General features: G+C 39.3%; 1 protein-coding gene across 1 annotated transcript in view; it reads left to right on the forward strand.

Annotated features, from left to right (window-relative positions):
• The window catches only part of DNAH6 (dynein axonemal heavy chain 6), a 5,071,261-nt gene that overhangs the window by 4,951,011 nt on the left and 98,943 nt on the right, over nucleotides 1-21,307 (forward strand). The window contains exon 76 of the mRNA XM_044059309.1: nucleotides 134-285. Coding sequence (XP_043915244.1) covers nucleotides 134-285 — 152 coding nt within the window. The remainder of the gene's footprint in view (nucleotides 1-133; nucleotides 286-21,307) is intronic.

A 21,307-nucleotide genomic window follows, 5' to 3' on the forward strand; every position in this document is an offset into this window, starting at 1 on the left:
CAAATGCATTGATTGACTAAAAAAATAGATAAACTGGTGTCCAAAATGAAAAGGCTTGATCTGCATTGTAGACTTGTGTTAGAAATATTCATCCTATCCATTTTTGATAATCTATATGTTGTTTCTGTGCCAGGAACTCTTCAAAACCATGCTCGGAAGTACAATTTGCCAATTGATGAACTGAATTTCCAGTTTAGTGTTATACCTGTATACAGGGAACAAGCTGAGATTTCTGAAGCCATAAAAAGCTTGCAGTTTGGACAAGAACTGGATGCAGACAAAGTGGTACTTTTTGTATTTATTTCTGATAGTACAGATAGGTCATATTTGATTAATTGTTACAAAGTTTTTTAAAAAGTTTACAAGATGAAGTCTTTGAGCTTTTGAATCTGTGAATCTGCAGGCTATTTCCAAATGGTTGTCTTGTCCTATTACATATTAATGATCTACATATTTAACTGCTGGTGTAGCCTAAGCTATATGAATTATATCCTGCATATGTTGTAACAGCTGTCCAGCATCCAAAGCTTCCAAGCACCTTCCTGGTGCCCAAACCATTAGTCAGCTCGAGATGAGCTGACTGAAAAACATCTTAGGATACCAAGGCCTTCAGAGCTTTCCTACCACTGAAGACAGCACTCCTTTGCATGCTTTCAATGCTTAGCAGTCAGCTTGTGCTATTCTACTGCGGGGCAGTTAAGTTCCCTTTGGAGGAAAATCTTCCACATACTATTTTTAATATTTAGACTTAGTTATCTGTTTAGGAAAGTATATTTTAAGCCAGGAATGTACATTTTTATTGACTGTCATGGCACTTTACTATGCTTTCAAATGGAAGTGCACTTTTGTTTTTGACAGTTTAAAAGTTAATTTAAACATTCTAAAACTGTGTTTTTGTGCAGAAACTGTATTTAAATTACTTTCTGGGGAAGGTAAAGTGTATCAGAGTGCTTGTTTACTGTGTTTTTACTGGAAAAGTGAATCATTACTACTTTTTAAACTTTACTGGTCCTGTGGTTAGCACTTCTTCCAGCTACAAAAAGAAAAAGTTAAGCAAGCTGCCTTTGCCACCACAGTAGGCTAGTAATTTGTCTCATCCACAGGTGGGTGACTCTGCTGTAGCACAAGCTGGTTCCTCAGATCACTCATCTTTTTTTCCGTTATCCCTGTGGTGTTCTCCATGCAGCCTGTATTGGGGGTTTAGCCACATCCTCTGTTGGGGTCCTCTCAGTATACAAGGGAGTCCACGCTTGTTGGTTTTGGTGCTCCTTCTCAGTCAGAATGTTGTACCCATCCAGGGGGGAAGCTGTTGCTGCCATTAATAATCATATTTGCCCCAATGTTCCTGTCAAAGAGAAACAGAAAACTTAACATGCATCTTCTCCTGCACCAGTTTCACTGGCCAGGAATATTTTATTAAGTCTGGCTCAGGGTCTTGTGCAGGCTATTGACCCTTCTTATCATAAGGGTTCTGACAAAAGCAAAAGGGATTCCTCATTTCCTGAAGAGATTCAAGAAACTGAATCTGGAAAGGAATCATGGGACAGATGCAAGTTTTTCTCCTCACATTAAAGATTCCGACTCAGAGGAGGGTGTGTTATCTTGATTTTCCCTGCCAAGCATTCTTTTTCATAGGTTTATAGGTTCATAGGTTCATAGGTAAATACTAGGCTAGCTGCCCATCTGGGCATTTTAAGCCCAGCCAATGTCCATCAAAGATGAGAATCAAAGGCTGTACCTTGTGTCTGAGAGGTAAAGATTTTGACCATGATACCACCCAATTCCCCATTTCTCTGAGACTATTTCCAGAATGTGCCAGTGTTTTCATTGCGCAAACACTAAGGTTTCTCAGTCCCTCAGAAAATAATATGAACTGTTACAAATGGAATCCCCAGAACCTCCTCCCATTCCCCCAGTGCTGTCAGCATTGGTGGTTGTGTTTGTCACAGTGTGTAGTTTCCCTGACAGCCAGCCTGCTGCACCTAAGAAAGCAGATAGAATGTACAAAGTTCCCCAGTCTTTCAAATGTTTATACTCTCATCCCAGACCTGACCTAGCAGGTATAGCTTTAGTTAATCCAGCTGCTGCCAAACAATTTGTTAGTTCTAATTCTTCACCTTCCAACAAGGATTGTAAAACATTTGATAAGTTTGGTAAAAAAGTGTATGCTTCTTCAACTTTATTTAATAAAATTAAAATATTTAAATATTTAATAAAATTTTAATAAAATTAATTTAACTTTAATTTTTTAGCATTTTGAATTGTCAGGCTCATATGTTAAAGTTTATTCTGAATAATTGTGAAAGTATTAGGAATGTTTTATCTGCAGTTTACTCCTCTGAGGAAAAATCTGCTTTATGTGAATTAGTTTCTTTGTGCAGTCAGGTCAGTACTCATTGCTTAAAGAGTGTTTTATGGCTCTGTAGATACAGCATTCAGGTCTGTTTCCACTGGAATTGTGTTGAGGTTTGCCTGGCTTTGTTCTCAGAACCTCACAGAAAATGTAAAAAAGTGAGGTTTTAAATTCTCCTTTGAAGATATATCTTGTTGTCTGACCTTCTGGTGCAGAGGTTATAAAAAAAGAGATGAGAGGGGTAAGCTAATACAGGGAATCTTTCACATTTTACAGCCTTTTCTCCAAATTTTCCAAGGGAGTTTCTACTAATTCATGCAGTTTTGGCAGAAAAAATGTAAGTGGTACCAGCAAAATGCTGGTAAGCAGACATTTAACAAAACAATTGCAAGGAGGTTCCATAAATAAATCAGGATCTACCCATAGCAAAGGATGCTCATATATACTTTAAACTAAATTATCCATCTCTTTGTGTTGTTCCCTGAGCCCTTAAATGAGGGAGAAAGAATACTTCATACCTTGGATGTCCCCAGACAACTTAGATACTATATTGACAAAACAAAATATTTCAAGGTATGAAAAATGGACATCCTGTATCAGCACATACTATTTCCAAGTGGTTGCCATAGGCAATTACCTTTTATTATTTCCACCACATTAAAACTATCCCAGGCAGGGTCAAGGCACATTCTAATAGGGCCTTTACTTCATTTATTACTTTATGGAAAGGATTAGATTCTCAAAGTATTATAGGAGCAGCAGTTTGGTCATCTGTGCACACTTTTACAAAACACTACAAGCCAGATTATTTTCCAGGTCTAGGTCAGGCTTTACTAGGACCATTTTTCAAGGGGTTCCTTGACCCTTCCCCTTCCACCTCCAAGTTGTTCTGAGCCATGGTAATCTACCCATATAGGTTAGGCCACTGCAGCACTGCAGCAGTTATCATTGTGAAGAGCATAGTGCAGTTGTGTAAGCCAGTGGTGTACAACGGGGCCAAATCCGGCCCTCCATGCAATGCCATCCGGCCCCCAGAGAGAAACCATAAATTAAAAAAACAGTGAATAAATATTATGCCTTACTCCAGTCATGAAAACTTTACAGCACATGCTTACTTACCTAATTGAATGCAGTTGCTCACACCTCTAATTTTGGCCACAGAAGTAACTGTTTTTTCTTGTTTATAACCTATAGACTGTAACAGTAGTAAGTTTCTGCAAGAGTTTGTAATAAGTCATGGCTGCAAGACAGAATAAAGTTAAATGCAAAGCTAATGTAGAAAGCAGGCAATTTCATGACTGCTGTCTTAAGTAAAAATGACAGTCATCTGTACCTATTGTTAACTCGTAATGACTTACGTTATGGTTAACTCAAAGCAGTGACAAGTGGAGTACCACAGGGTCTGTCCTGGGACCTCTCCTGTTTGGTATCTACTTCTCTAAAGTACAGCCTAACACAGAAGGCCTCTGGCTAACAAAGTTCGCAGATGACTGCAAACTAGGTGCCATAATCAAGTCCCCAAATGATGTGGACATCCTACAGACGAGCCTCGCTGAGACAGATGCCATGGCCTCAAGCTCAATGCCAAAAAGTGCAGTGTCATCCCCTTTGGTAAAAACTCTGTACCCATGTACTACCACATAGGCAGCAATCTACTTAACACTGAATGCGTGATAAGAGACCTTGGGACCCAGGTGGACAGTAGTCTCTCCTTAGTCACATCTCCACAGTAGTCAGGAAGTCCTTCTACGTGGCACACCTCATCATAAAAGGGTTCTCATCCAGGAAAAAAGAAGTCATTGTCCCCCTCTACTCGACACTCATTAGACCCATTATAGAGTACAACGCCCCTTTTGGAATGTACCTCACAAGACACCTGCAGCAGCTGGAAAGGCCACAGAAGTACCTCACAAAGAGGATTACTGGCCTCAAACAAATGCCCTACACTGACCGCCTCAAAAAACTCCAGCTTTACTCCATACCATATCGCCTACTCCGAGGTGATCTCTGCCTAACATATAAAGCTATGTCAAACCCAGAGCTGTTGGACATGCTACACCTAAAGAAATCCCAATCCCTCTGAGCTACACGCTCCAGGGACCTAAACCTTGTCACCACAATAAACAGGAAATACTGGAGGGATAGATTCCTGTCACAGAGACTTCCCATACTCTGGAACAGGCTATCCATCTATGTCAAGCAAAGTTCTTCATTAGCACTCTTCAAGAAAAATCTTGATGAGTGGATGGAAAATAGGAAATACACCCCGGGGATCACTTCTGTGTCTCTGCTCGACAGTGGCAAAGAAAGTAACTTTCTTGGGTGGTATAAGACAGGGAACCTTGTTAGGTAGGCTTATGTAGGCCCTTGGGCCAATATCCTAGTACCTACCTATGAACCTATACTATGTTTTGAGGTGGCCTGGAGATGCATTAAGAATTCGTGTAGTGGCCCTCCCCACAAAAAGGTTGTGCAACACTGGTGTAACAAACTAGCCATAACAGTAGATGTTTGAATGATTACTGCTGCAGTAGCCACACCCTCCCTCCTCCTTGTTTTTTTGTGTATTTTTTATGCCAGGGTGTTTTTGTGATTCCTTGCAATGTCTTTTTATGGCTAATCCTCCCTCAGTTGGAGTGAAAGCTCTGAGGGGCTTAGCAACTAAATCAATGATCATTCGAACATCTACTGTTATAGTAAGTTCTGTTACACAATTGTACTTTACACACATCACATCAAGGTAATTTCAGGCAGGGTCAAGGCTTCCAAGCCATGGATTCATCTTTGGCATTTTGGAAACGTTAGATTCTACAAGTATTCTAGAAGTATTCAAGAAGCAGAAACTTGGCCCTCTGTAAATGCCTTTACAAAGCACTGCAAGCTGGATTCCTTCTGTGTGTCTATGACAACTTTTGCTAGACCCATTCAGCAGCCCAGTTCAGAACTTGTGTTTGCATTAACACAATTCTATGCCAGTCAGCTACAGAGATAATTGTATTGAAATTCCTAAGCTGTTATTAATGTGTCCTGTTAAATTACTGATTTGTTATAGTTCCTTTGCAGTAAACAACAAAGACGTGAATATTTTTAATTTCTTGATCTGTTTTTAAGTTTATTTTAACAATCTGTATCTGTCTTAGCTAAGGTGTTTAAGTCTATATTAGTAATTCCAGTAAATAGTTGCACTTCATTTTGCTATTTAAATGGACTAACTCTTAGTATTAAACCCTAGTTTCTTTCTTATGTGGTGCGTGTGTCAGGCTAGTTAGGGAAGTTTGTTTACATAAAGGCAGTTAAATTACTGCCTGCTACAGAGATAAGTGTCTAATAGTGTTCCCTCCCACCATGTTTTAGCTAGATTCTGAAACTCCAGTGTTATCTGTTGTTTTCCACCTCTTATGATAATTTAGAAGAAAACAAAAAAGAGTGTAACACCATAGACATAAAACTAGAACTTTAATGCAACAAAAACAAGAACAGGATAAGCACTTTTGGCGTGTGCCTTCCTCAGATCTGTGTGTAGATTTAGATTGTGTGTTTTAGACCAGTAATTCAACTACCGACCCTTAGGCATAATGCCCCTTCAGCACACATTAGTAAGCATCTGAAATGATGGATTTGCACTTTCCCACCATTTCTGTAGCCAGCCTGGTTAAGCATTCTAATACTATGCAACAATTATCTCATGTCTACTGACAACCACTTGCTATTTAAACTAGCAAAAAAAAAGCCTTTCTGTGTTGGAGGGAAGCCTTCTAGCTTATCAGTGGGAGTGGTAAGCACTAGGTATCCTATCTACCACAAGAGGAGTAGTTTCTGGCCTGGAAATTGTAGTTTATTGGCCATTTGGGCAGTTTTTCCATCTCTTTTAACTTTCTAGTTTAAAAACCCACGCTTGCGCTTGTTTCCCACCTTTCCTGTAACTAGTCTAGTCCAGATACAGATTTGCTATATCCATGACTGTAAGCTTCTGAGTGGTGCCAAAGTCTGCTCTTCACTTTTTCCCTTAGATCTACTAGTTCTCTCCTCTCCTGCACTTAGCTTATTAGTCTAGCAATTTACCAGACTTCTTGTAGCAATTATTTTAGCACACAAAAGTGCTACCAGCACTAAATGTTCTACAAGGAAACAGCTCCAGTACTTATTATTAATGTCCAGCCCTCCAGGCATGTCTAAAGGTCAGTTCCTTGTGCATTCTCTTATTAACCTGGTGAACTTGGGCATCCTGAGGCAATGTAGCAACTGCCTCATGTACACTCACAACCCTCTCCTCTTACCTCCCAGCACTCAGACTTGCGAGAGATGCACTTATATATCCAAATTGGAAGCCACGCACGCCCCAGCCAAGACAGGAATAGTTGGTCAAGAGGAGAAGGTCAACACTTGCACCACACCACATGGAACATATAGCTCTCCAGAACACAAACCATCACTGCCTTCACATAAAAACACAAACCGCACACCCACCTTTGCAGAGGCTCTCAATAAAAATCTACCCAAACAGCAGAGACCTCCAAGGCAGAAACGCACTCGACCACCACAACACAACACTAATCATGAGACACATAACTCTCCTAAAGAGCATGCTACTCAACCAAAGCCCATAAGACAAAACAGCATGGCCAACACACTAGTCATAGGTGACTCGATAGTGAGGCACACTGATGTCTCACTCACTAGGTTGAATAAGTAGAAAGTAACAGTCAGCTGCCTGTCAGTCACCAGGATCCACCACATAATGCATGCACTCAGGTCCCTCAACAACAGGTACAAATATGACTCTGTCATTGTACATGTGTGTGTGAATGACCTGAGACATAACTCCCTGCACTACATGAAAAGAGACATGAAGGAGCTCTCGAATTATGTAGCCCAGGTGGGTATGACCCAAGCCCTGAGCAGCATCCTAACATCACCCAGAATTATACCACAGTACAAGCAGAAAATGATTGATTTCAACAATTGGCTAAGTTTCTGGTGTCATTCTAAGGGGATCCAGTATCTGTCTGCCTGGGATGACATGATTGACTGACCTCGATGCTTTGCCAGAGATGGCCTGTATCTGTCACCGCTGAGCTTCCAGATACTGGCCAAGGCTTTTGCCACCTCTATAGTGCCTTTTTTAGGCAGTGTTCCAAAGACCAAAAAGTTGAGATTCCTCATCAAATCCTCTAAAGCTAGCTATGAAAACAGAATTGCAGCAGATAGTACAGACAACCACAAGGCCTTCTTTAGTTATGCAAAAAATCTCCATGGCAATACCCAGATTTGCTCTGAGCTACTTCACAATGGTACCTCCTATACCAAGCTAACAGATATTCCCTCTTTTTATCTAAGCAGCTGCAGTCTCTGGTGTTGTGAACTCCCATTTCTGATGAAGTCAGCCTATGGTTGCTGATGAAAGCACTTAACTGTTGTGGTTTCCCGAATAAAAGTTTTTGAGTACAGGACTGTCAGTGTTTTTTTTGGATTTCTGTCAGATATTCCCCATATACCGGGCAACAGATTCAGTGCCAACTTTACCCTTCTCCACAAAGGAGGAGTGACTACAGACCCTGGGAACTGTTGCCCCATTAGCCTGACGAGTCTGATATGCAAAGTTATGGAACCTTTCTCCCCCCACAAGGGACTAGTCACAATACCAGTGGATTGCCAGGCACCCAGTATTACTGCTGCACAGGTTAAAACAACACTGTCCAAGGTCAAGAATACAGCTTCTATGGGACCTGACAATATCCTTAGCTTGTGTTCTACATGAACTACAGAGTGAATTGGCACCTCACCTGTGTGCCCTGTTCAGTCACAGCTTCACCAGAGGCTTTCTCCCTACCGAATGATGCACTGCTACAGTTATCCCTCTCCACAAAGGAGGAGTGACTACAGACCCTGGGAACTATTGCCCCTTTAGCCTGACGAGTCTGATATGCAAAGCTATGGAACGCATCATCATGGACCTAATAAACAAGGATATAGGGAATCTCCAAACTCTGGATCACACACAGTTTGGTTTTGTGAAGGATAGATCATGCCTGCTCAACTTGGTCAACTTCTTTGAGTGAGTCACCAGAGCTGTGGATGAAGGCAAAGTGGTTCATACAGCCTACCTTGATATGGCCAAGGCCTTTGATACCATTACCCACTCAGGAATCATAGAAAAACTCATTAAGCTATGCTTCAACCCCTATATCACTAGGTGGGTTGCAAAATGGCTCACAGGTAGAACCCACAGTGTGAAAGTAGCTGACTCCAAGTCATACTGCCAACTAGTCATGAGTGGAGTCCCACAGGGTTCGGTCTTGGGTCCTCTCCTGTTTGGTATCTACTTCTCTGAATTCCAGGCCAACACGAAGGGACTCTGGCTGACAAAGTTTGCAGATGATTGCAAGTTGGGAGCTATTATTAACTCCCCGAGTGATGTTGACATCCTACAGAAAGGCCTCACTAAGACCAACAACTGGTATCAGAACCATTGCCTTAAGTTCAATGCCAAAAAATGTGTTGTCATCCCCTTTAGGAAAAACCAGGTTCCCATGAATTACCACATTGATGATAGTCCACTGAACACAGAAGGGGTTATAAGAGATCTGGGAACACAGGCTGATAGCAACCTCTCTTTTGACCACCACATTGCCACTGTGGTCAGAAAGTCCTTCTATGGGGCACATCTCATTACTAAGGGTTTTGCATCCAGAAAGAAAGAGGTCATTGTCTCCCTCTACTCTTCCCTCATTAGGGCATTCATTGAGTACAATGCCCCATTTGGCATGTACTTCGCTAAACACCTGCAACAACTGAAGAGGCCACAAAAGTTTCTCACAAAGCGGATCCTAGGCCTTAAACATTTGTCTTATATGGACATACTAAAAAACTCCAACCATTCTGTCTCATATCGCCTACTTAGAGGCAATCTCTGCTTGAATTACAAAGCCATGTCTGGCCCAACTCTGTTAGAAATGCTACATCTAAAGAAATCCCAATCCCTTCGCACCACACACTCCTGAGACCTCATCCTCATTACCGCAATCAACAGAACATGCTGGAGGGACAGTTTCATAACCCAGAGACTGCCCATTCTATGGAATAGACTTCCCATGTATGTCAAGCAGAGCACCGCACTGGCCGTCTTCAAGTGAACTCTTGATGAGTGGATGGGAAATAGAAAATTCACCCCAGGGATCACTCCAATGGCTTTACTCGACAGAGGCACTGGGAACTAAGGTCGGGTGGCACGATGCCAGGGTAATCCTATGGGCTAGGCTTGTAAAGGCCCCATGACCATTAGCCTAGTACACACCTATGAACCTATGAACCTAGCAGACACAATATGTGAGAAATGTAGTTTTACAATGTTATTGCAGGCAAAGTCTGAGAAATGTTGTTTTACAATGTTATTGGAGGCAAAGCTGTCTCACAAAGCCACAGCAAATAACAAACAAAGCACACACTAAACAAAGCATATACAGCTCACACCAAACACATTGACTTACATTTGCTGAGGCACTTCATAGTGACCTATGTAAAAGGCCTTCTACAAACAGGTACCCTCAACAACCTCACAAACACACATCATAAGTAGCATCCGCTATGAAACATAATTCTATGAGTTACACCAGCTAAGTTCAAAAACCCATAAGGCTCTTCTTCACACAATCCAATATCCCAGTCAAATGTGACTCTGGAGGGAGAAACACCAATGCACTAGTCAGCAGGTTGTACAAAGAGAGGGTCATGGTCTGTTGCCTGTCAGGCACCAGGATTCATCTGATCATGCAAACACTCAAGTCCTTGTACCTAAAGTATACTTTTAAACACAGCCATAGTATATGTCAGTGTAAATAAGTTGAGCTGTTCCTTCTTGGACTATACAAAAAAAAAGGACATGAAAAAATGAAAAAAAATACGCTGACCATCTCAAAGCTTTGTCTGTCTTCTCTGTGTCATGCAAGCTACTGAGAGGCAACCTGTGTCTCATGTATAGAACTTCAACAGACCCTATTTTGTCAAAAATATTTCACATTTGCAAGTCTAGTGGTATCATAAACATCCATTCAAGGGATCTCAAATCTCTTTAACAAATTAAATAGAACATGATGGAGGGACTGGTATGCGTAACAAACAATACCACCTCAGTGGAACTATCTTCCACTCCACATAAATCAAAGTACTTCTAGTACTCTATTCAAATGTATGTGTATAATGCTGGATGAATAGATGGGTAACTCCAAATTCACCATAAGTTTAACAATTCTGTCCCTTGTGGATAGGAGAACATATAAATATCCCAACATGTCCTTGTTAGCCCTGTCTCTGGGTTATTCATATGCAAAACTAGGCTTCTTAATATCTTCACAGATCAATAACCTAATAAGTACCTCTGAACTTATGGTTTATTTCTTTTGGAGTTGTAGCTTGCTACAAAATGCGGCTATAATACCTAGTATCTTATTTATAAATATAACCTCAGGACTGTTTGTGAGTCCTTTAGCACATGCAGGAATATGACCACTAGCAGTTCTAGTCTGCTACTGTCTATACCGCTAAGTGTACCATGCTAGCAAGATTAGCTGTAGTATTTCTACCAGTTCTTTCAGTAGAAACAAGGTCATGAGCATTGAGATGTGTGTCACTGCTTCACTTTCATCCCATTCCTACTGCTTTGCATAGCTGTCAATTCCAGTTCCACTTGTTGTCCAAATAATTTATTATTGTCTGTGTTTCATTAAGCAACCTTCTTTTAGAACTATCCTTCAGCCATCATATGGATTCCGTCACAAAAATACATGCAAATTTGGGTTGAGTCCACCTCTCTTTATCTGGACTTCACTGCCTTTATGATTTCTGATGCTTGTAAAAGGAGTAGATGGACCTGATGTACATTATTTTTTTCCTGCCATCCATGGAATGAACTCAGCCTACACTTCTTTGATTTTCAAAAGTTATTTCATACTGTTATTTGTGTGTTGAGTTTTAAATGTTCTTCAGGTTTCACTTTGTGGTTGACATTAAATTTTTTGAATCTGCAGCCTTTGTGATCATTGAAAGACTTTAGTCACATACAAATGCAGAATTTTGAGTTTTAGGATGGTGGAAAGCAATTTTTCACTGAAAAAATGTGGGCAAAATTTGGCTCCATATATCTGTCAGTCTTTTTTGTACTGTTTATGATGAGACCATTTGAAAAGTGATTGCAGTATCTCTAAACCCTTCAGTACAACTCTCTACATTAGGGTAAAAAACTGAGAATAAGACAGTAGAGACCAAATACTTCTCTATCAGCAGTGAGGTCCTTGCCATGGTCTGTCAAAAAGAGGTTTCAGCTTGTAAAATGTCTATGGTTTTCATGCTCTTCATCAGAGATGAAGCATTCTACCCAAGCCTTTTGTTTTCTGTGGAAAGTTCAAAGATACTTTTAAGTTTAAAAGACAGGAGTCTTTGGCTTCATTTTTAATAGAAAAAAGTTTGGATAATTGGAGAAAATATCCAAAAGATATTATTCAGATGAGCCAATGAAAGCAGAAAACATTGACACAAAAAACAGTGGACTACTTGAAGAAAATATTTAATTTACCTTGGATTCTGGAACATTTCCTCCTTTGTCTTCAACTTCTGAGATTAGCACATCTGTTCTACCAACCATCATTGTAAGGTAATTGAAGTCATTCTTATTTGAGCATGGATAGCCTCAAGTGAACTTGGTACCTAAATTTTACTTAAGAAAGAATCCTTCATCGATATAACTACAGACCAGATATTGGTATTCCCAAAGTCTGTATTAGAAATTATGTAGCTTGGTCTGCATGTTTCCTTGGGGGAAACCCTGTAAACTTCTACCCCCCCCCCCGTAAGGCTGTCTTTTCCTAGATCAGAGTCATTTCCACTTCAGTCTTTCCTGCACCTGTGATTAACTAACTGTAAAAGACTGGAAGATGAGATTTTTAGAGTCTTGGAAAGTAGTGGTATTCCTTTCAAGAACTGATGCAGGCCTACACCCTATACCTATGACATTGTCTTTAAAGGTATTACAGAAAACAAGAAAGAAATAGAATCCCTTCACATGTTGGTAAAGTAAGTGCAGTTTTAATGTGTAGTATCTTTCCCTCAGTTAATTTTTTCTTATAAGAAAAAGTCCTTTCTATAGTCTTGAGGTTGGTCCACTCAAGTCTATTATATAAGTGCTATGTATATATTTTTTTCTGCTAAGAGATGACTTTCTGAAATGCATAAATCCCTTAGCTTGTAGAGAGGATTCCCTTTTTTTAAACATTTCAAAACTTTTTTTATAGGAATTTATAGTATGCTGTCAGCCAACAACCATACATAGAGTAGCTGATTTAATGTTTACATTTGATAAGGAGACTCTTTGCTTTAGTCTGAAACTACATTCTGTCGCATTGGTATTTCCAACAGTTTCTGAAGCTTCCAGTACATCTTGTGTTAGTCCTTTACTACAGAATGGTGGCTTGCTGAACGGTTACAGTAGGAGAGTTTATACTTCTATTATTTTGACACTGACAACTCATATTTCTTTCACTTATGTAATATCCTATCAAACTTCTTTTTTTGTTGAAATACAGAAAAGTTCAAAAATGTGCCTGACTTAAATGAAAATGAGGGTTTACTTTGTATGATTAAGGGTGCTAAATCTGTAGATCTTCGCATGAAAAAGTGTTCTTATAATGCAGTTGACACTGCTACCATAGCTACCATGATTGGTATAGTCATGATTAAATGTTTCTCCTTGTAATTAGACAATATGCCAGAAGACAAAAAAGCTCAAATCCTCGATCGTCTAGTTATAGGAAAGTTTCTGTATGGTTTTCCTACCTCAGCTCACTTAAAGTCTTAGAAAGCAAAAAGAAAGTTTGAGAGACAGTAATAAAATACTTTCCAGCTTTTCTGTCCTTCCATAGAAATGTCACTTGTTCAAAATAATATTTATACAAAAGACATGGCAACAACCAGAATTATCTGAAGATTTTAAGACTAGGGATTATAACCCAACATATTCAAAGAGTAATTGAAGGGCATGGTTTAACTAACCATTTACTTGGTCTCACTGTTATAGTTGCAAGTTGGTAGAAAACCTAGAGATGTAGTTAATTCTTTTACAGTACAACAAAAATTCTTCCTTGTGGGACCTTGAGATAATGGGAAGTAACAACTAACACTATTTATTCTTCCAGTTATATGGATCATAGATTCAAGAGGACTCATTGACAGTAATTTTGTTGAGTGCCATTAATGCAAATCCATATTTTTGAAAATCACTTTGTGCTGGAGTAGACCTCGCCATAGTCCCTAACTTTATATATTAATTCCACAGTTGCACAACAGAAGGGGAGGTAAAAATCAGTAATATTGAAATGTTCTGTTGATACACAGAGAAATTGTTTTCATACAGATCTCACCCTAGACCACTAAAATATTTCCCTCATCTTGAGAAAGAGACATGACATAAACATTTAACAAATTCTTTTATGCATTCCTAAAAATATTTTATTGTTCTATAGAAACTTGATAAAGAGTAAAATTAAAGTTAAGGGTCACATGTATTGTGGTTGCATATTATAAGTCAGAATTTATTTATTTGTTTTTTATTTTGCCTGAAACTTACATCTTGATTATTATATTTTTACTAGACCCTGATGTATGTTCATCTGAATTTAGCCTATGACTTAGATATAGTTTCCTAAATTAAGAAGAGTATTTCTTTTATTTTGGATAGTTGTATACTGCATTTGATTTTTGTGTTGTTTGAAATGCAGTCATGTTTATATATATATATATATATATATATATATATATATATATATACAGAGAGAGAGAGAGATCAATAGATATAGATATATCTGTAACCTTGAAATAATATGACTTAAGCTTTAATATGAGGATGGTCAAATATGTTTATTATTTTTTTATATTCATCTGATGTTTTCACTTTTGATTCAGCTTTTGGATTCAGTATTTGATTAAGGCCAAAGAAGTGCTAATTTTTGGATAATTATGTATATTTCCTTTTGTTCCTGCAAACAGATAACAGGATGCTTTAATTATTAATTTTCCTTTATATTTTTTTCACGTTTTCACAGAATAAGTATAAATCACATAATATTGTTTTTCATAGTATGTATGGATTTGATAGTTACCCATGTAAGTCCTCCTTAATACATAAATAAATATATTTTCTTGATACATAAAAACTTTACATAATTCATAGCATCATATTTTTGTAAAGTTGTCATGATTATTTATATGAAGAATTATAAATAACTGGAGTAATTTTATTTACAATTAGTGCCCTAGTAATACATTGTCAATAGTGAGTACTTTTTATTATGCCACTGTATCCTGTATGAAAGAGGCTATCAATATTGTTCTACTAGCCCTTGTTTCATTTTTGATGTTGGTGTTGCTGAGCTTTTTTTGTTTGTTTTGTTTATCGTTACAGTCTCTTTAAGGGAATAGTATGCTGCTTGCAATTCAACTCAGAATTTATGACTAACTGTTAAACTGACTGTAAAGAAGTTAAAGGGGTTATCATAATAGTAGATATTTGAGAAAAAGTAACTTTAACAATAAAGTTACACACCATCCCCTTTTATCATATTTGCATTTAGCTTCCTATAGATATTAAACTTTCAGAGAGTCTGCTTATTCAATAATGTTTTATACGACACTGCATTGATGGGAGTATCACAACTGACAAATTACTATAATTTGAGTCAATATATAATTCTGACCTTATTAATCATGCACTATTATGGTTTCAGCCATGTCATTCTGCAGCTGTCATGACCTAGAATGCCTTTGAGACTAGTTGTTGTATCTCTAATTTTATTCTCACCATGGCTCATTACTTGCTGTACCACCCAAACAAGATTCCTGATCTTTCAGGCTTACTCAACTTTCACAATTCTGCTCACCAACTGAGATCCACAGACAAAACCCTTCTTGAAATAGCTAAGTGTAGACACAGTGCTGGAGAATCCCTCTACTCCTACACAGTTGCTAAAATGTGGAATTCTCTTCCACTGGATATCAGATTGCAAAACAGTAGTGCCACCTTTAAAACCCAGTTAAAAGCCCACCTCAATCTCATCTGGCAATGTACCTGTACTGACCATGGCTAGCCCTACTACCACCATTCAGATAAATCTTCCTCTGGCACTACTTGAAGGTCAAACACGCAAAAAAACTACCATAACGAACTGTAGTTTTAAATGAATGTATATAACTGTATATAGTATTACTGTGCTTTCTTACTCAAATACATTATATTTTATGCTTTATTACTGTATACTCCATATATTGTACACTTCTCTTTCCTCTATTGTTTGTTTGTTTGCTCTATTAATTTGTACTCATCTCTGACTTTTGTATTTTTATCATGTATGTGGAGCTTTTGTATTTTGTATTTTTATGATTGTCATGTATGTGGAGCTTTTCTCCCTGGGGTCACCTGATTGCCCAGTCAGACCAACCCAGTAATCAAATATAAAACAAAATATAAAAAAATAAAATAAATTCTAGGAAGGCAGGTGGCAGTGACCCTATTTTTCCCTCCTATCAACTTTCATTATTTACCCCTATGAGAGCCAATCATGTTAGCTTCATGAATGCAGCCATTGGGTTTTTCTTTTTTGCATGGCCTTAACCACACCCCTGGTGGCTCATATAGGCACCAGCCTCACTTCAGGGGCTTCCTGCACTCTTTATATGGCATGTGCATGCTCCTACACACATGCCTCTTGAGAGAGATTATCAATGGCTTAGGATGAACAAGGCCACATCCCATTGTATGAGGACAGTCAACCAGCCAAAAGCACAATCTACCTCCCCCTAAATGAGTAAGCTGGAATAATTCTGTTTTTTTTTTTTTTTTGTTAATTGCTTTTGTGGTGCTGACTCAGTCCCATTAATAATTGAGTCACCCATGACTAGCACATTTCCACTATTAAAAGAACACTTGTTGAACTTAGCTGAACTTAAAGGCATGCTGTCCTTGGCAAGGTGATTGCTATCTGAGTTTAATGGCTTTCATGTTTGAATTAGTAAGTTTTGCAGGTGATGCAATGCAGTGTGTAGAGCTGTGGTATTACTTGTAAAATATGTGCATGTGGTCTTGGTACAGACTGTTTATATGCTTTTGGAGTTAAGGTGTGTGCATAAGTGTGTACTAGGGATTTCATTGTGACAGATGTCAGGTGATGTGAGGAAAGTCGCCCCTAGTTATGCATATACTTGCACTCCTCAGAGGTGATGCTAGTGTAATGAAAAATAACACATTATCTGTAAGCACAAGGAGTTGTTACACCACCATCCCCTAGTAGGTCAACAGAACTGTTAAATAATTCTTACTTTTCTGCTAAAAATATACCTCTACTACTAATTCAGTTCTGTATTAATATGAGGAGAGATTTAATCTACTTTCAAATTTTTTTCTGTTGTTAGTAACTTTTTACCAATTTAAGTTTTTGTAGACAGAAAGTGACTCCTGCATAAATATGAGCAAACAACACAAACTCTTGCATTTGTCTGCCAGTGTTTATAAAGCACTACAAAGCTGTCAGAAAGTGCTAATCATTAAATGAATCAGCTTTTTAAAAAAACATCACACATACAAAAGCACTCATAACACACCAAAATTCAGTTCAAAACACAAGTTAAGCATACTTATTTGCTGCACACTTCTCTGCTGTCTTGCATAGCTATCTGGACTGTTCAAAGACCCAGAAGAGGGTGCAGATGGCACTTAAATATCCTTTTAGATTCCTGATTCTTGGAAACTCTCGTGTCACAGAGAAGAATAACCATAGGCTGGAACTCTTAGATGATTACTGGCTGTGAGCAAGAACAAAGTTCCACAAAATAGGCATTTTGGGGATTTTTAGTTGAGGTGGACCTTTGTAGAGACCTGCATCTTGGCCTGTCTCTGGAAAGATGCAGATCTAAGTATGTAGTTAGCACACCCCTGTTCCTGAAGGTGGTATATAGATCAAATGTATTTTCCTCTGCTTTTGTGGTGCACAGTGTACTTCTGCTATATGTTCTGCTGTTGTGTAGCTTCAGTTAAGGATGTAATATAATAAAATAAAGTTTGCTTTAAAGTTAAGCGGAATCTAGTAGTAAAGCAAATGTTAAATAAAAAATGTATTTAGCACTTACTAGTTGGGAAGGGGTGAACAATCGGTGATATCAGTTTCTAGAAAAGAAACTTCTGAACATATCGTTTTGGAAGGACAAGCTACTCCTCCACCCTGTCTAGTAACTAATATTCAGGCCAGCAGTATACAACAGACTACTACAAGAAGTAATTCAATAAAATAACGCTTGATGTTTGTTTAGCCAGTTTAAGTGTAACCAAGTGTGCTTTTAAATGTGAGATTAACACCATAACCATTATACCAACCCTAACCCTTACCTCAGAGAAAATGGAATATTCAGAGAAATGACAATTTCAGACTTAGTATATAAAAGTTTGGATTTTTGAAAACTCAGTGTCCACATTTCAGGACTTGGCAATGCAAGTCCTGAGATTTAATGGATACTGTGATCTTGTCCTTACTCTGGTCTGGCAATCAAGGAGACTCAGTCCTCACCATTAGCTCCGGTGAAGGACAGTCACTAAGAGTAAAGATGGATTCACACAGTATTTTCAGATGCAGCTCCCTGCACTAAATACAATTTCTCTTAATAGCTCACAGGGAGCACTCTCCAGATTTGAGGCTGGACTGTCTTACTCTTTCCATGCCCACAAAAAACTCTACATTGACCACCTTGGAGCTCTGTGTCCCTGTTCCCAGTAGCTGACACACACACTTGAATATTTGAGTTTTACACATACACAAACATGCCTGGGAAAAGCTGGTACAGATTTAATAGCTGTGCTCTTTTCTGCCCAGACTCAGAGGTAATCAGGCTGCCACCAGTCAACTATTTTAAGGCTCTTACAAAGGGTACACAATTATACTGTCTACAACTAATAATAATAAGGGCGTCTGTATCATAACATCAACAGCTTAGGTTGTCGAATCCTAAAACTTCAACACCTAAGTATCAAAAGCTAACAACAGCGAACGGCCACATCATCGAATTCTTTCCTTGGGAAAGAATTCAGGTGGCTGTCTGTAAACAAAATAAACAAACACACCCAAACATAGTGGGGTACTTCGTCCCCACACCCCCTAACTAAATATACCAACTCCAAGATCTCTCTACATTGGGGAAAGGGCAAATTCCCGATAACGGACATGTGAATTCTTTCCCGAGGAAAGAATTTGATGATGTGGCCATTCGCTATTGTAAGCATTCAATGCTTAGGTGTTGATGATTAAGCATTCGACAACCTAAGCTGTCGACAATTCAATAGGAACCCTAGTAAGGGAGTATGGCCAGAGCAGCAAGGCTTTCAGGAGTTGCCACAGTGTCAACAAAATAAGCATAAATACTCTCAAGATGTTAAAAACATTCTCTAAAGAACCAGCCACAATAAACTGTACTAAAATATTTAATAATAAAGAATAAAACAGAAAACAAGAGAATACTGAGTTCAATAAACAATAGAATTCAACCACAGAGATTTCAAAAATAGTACAGTTGGATATTTTCCTCACAGTTCCAGAAAACAATACTAAACTATTCTCAGTACATGTCTGTGTCTAACTAAAGAATTACTATTTCCTGACTACTCACTAAAGTAAGGCAGGCTGATATCTGCTGAGTGTCTTACCACAGCAAAAGCCAGATAATGTCTCTCTCTGTCACTTTCTCAGACTCACAGAATCTCACTGACTGACTGTGTGGATGTGTGAGATATCAATCCTGTTAGAAATCTTTCCTGTCAGATTCTAAAGTGCTTCTGTTTGGGTACCGAAGAGTTCAGCTGGTTAGAGAATCACCTCTGGTCACTTGACTCCAGTACAGTACACACACAGAACTTTACTAAGATCTGTGGCAGCATTTGAAAGATATAACACAATTTCAAACTTTCCACTCTTCCAGGGTTCTCTGATAAAACATGCACATTTGCTCAATTACAGCAATACAACCTAATATACATTTATACATTTAAACACAGGTAATTTTACAAACATATGTTTGACACTAGCATCTGTACAAATCAGAGAGATAACCACATAGCATAAACTTTTTTTTCACAAAACTCCAGCTGGTTCTGCTGGCATATGTACACATGTACTACCCTACTCTCCCTGGCATAGCTGGCACTACCACATATCATCACATCTCTCCCCCTTTGAAAACTCAAGCTAGTTTTTCAAGTGACCCTGGAAATACACTGCTTGAGAGAAATGGGCCTGTCTGCAATACATCAACCCATACCCTGTCTTGAGATCTCATCTGAATCGGCATCCTCCTGTACAAAAGATTTGTTGCTGTAATCTGGACTGGCTAACACAGGCGGTCAGCCCAAAGCCCTTTCAAGTGTTTGGAATGCCTGCTTACAGGCTGGAGTCCACACTACCTTATCTACCTAATACTCCTCCCGCCACCCATTGCAAATACTCAGCACAAGAATGTCCCTGATAGGGTAAGGCTTCATCATATTATCATGGTACAGTATGTGCCCCTGCCTCCTGACTCCTGCCTAGCAGGTTTACCATGTAATTAACATCACTCACCTTCCTTACTATTTCGAAGGGCCCTCCCAAGCTGCCTGTAGCTTATTGTGTCTGACAGGAATGAGCACCATAACCTACTCTCCCACAGCATACTCACGAGCTAGAGTATTCCTGTCATACCAATCCTTTTTCTGCTGTTGTCTCCTGTCAGGTTCTCCTGGGCCAAGCCCATGATCTTCCTAAGCCTTGTCCTGAAGTTTAGGACATATGCAACAACAGGCTCCTTGAGGGATTCGCACTCACCATATCTAAAGACTTCCTCACTCTGTGCCCATACAGCAACTTAAAGGGTGAAAAACCTGTGGATTCCTGGGGGGGCTCTCTGTATGCAAATAGCAAATATTTGTCCCACTCCCTCTTAAACTAGTCTGCAAATGCCCATAGAATGGTGTTTAACCTCTCCACAAGGCCCATAGCTACCTTCTGAAATGGCTCCTCAATCACAAGTAAAGGCATCAAAGGAGCCTTGACCTTGTCTCCTGCCTAGCCAACCTTTTGGCACTGCTTACAGGTCCTGGAGTAGCCTGTTCCATCCCTTGCAATCCCAGACCAATAGAAGTTCTGCATAATACAACACTTAGTACTCTTTATACCCATATGATCTGCAAAAGGAATATGATGGGCTATGGCTAGAGATGCCAGATTCTAGGCTGTGAGCACTGCCAACTACCGTATTACCTCACCCTTTATCCCTCCCTCAGGGGTCCACTCTCTATACAGTAACCCTTTGTTATCTGCAAATGGAATGCCATGGGCTATGACTAGAGGTGCTAGACAGTAGGCACTGGGCACTACAGACTGCTGTATTACCTCACCCTCTATCCCTCTCTCAGGGTCCACTCTGTATACAGTAATCCTTTTTTACCTGCAAAAGGAATGCCATGGGCTATGGCTCAAGATACCAGACAGTAGTCTCTGGGCTCAACCAACTGCCATATTACCTCACCCTCTAGCCCTCCCTCATGAGTCCACTCTCTATACAGTTTATTATCTGCAAACCAAATGTCATGGGCTCTGGCTAGAAGTGCCAGACAGTACACTGTGGACACTACCAACTGCTGTATTACTTTACCCTCTAGCCCTCCCTCAAGTGTTCACTCTCTATACAGTAACCTTTTATTCCAGTATACAGTCTCCTATTTTCCTTGAGAATCAGGTACCGGCTTAGCTACCTCATTCAAGCCTCATCATATAGGGTCCAAAAGCTGAGCCTGTCTCAATTCTACCTTTATGATCCTTCCCAGCTCCCTTTCCACTGGAAGCCCGGTCTCTTCTGAGCACTGTCAAACTGTCAGCCTGAGTGCTACCACTCACC

This window comes from Protopterus annectens, chromosome 17.part0, assembly GCF_019279795.1.
Source record: "Protopterus annectens isolate FY-2018-M chromosome 17.part0, PAN1.0, whole genome shotgun sequence".
NCBI classification, from domain to species: domain Eukaryota; kingdom Metazoa; phylum Chordata; order Ceratodontiformes; family Protopteridae; genus Protopterus; species Protopterus annectens.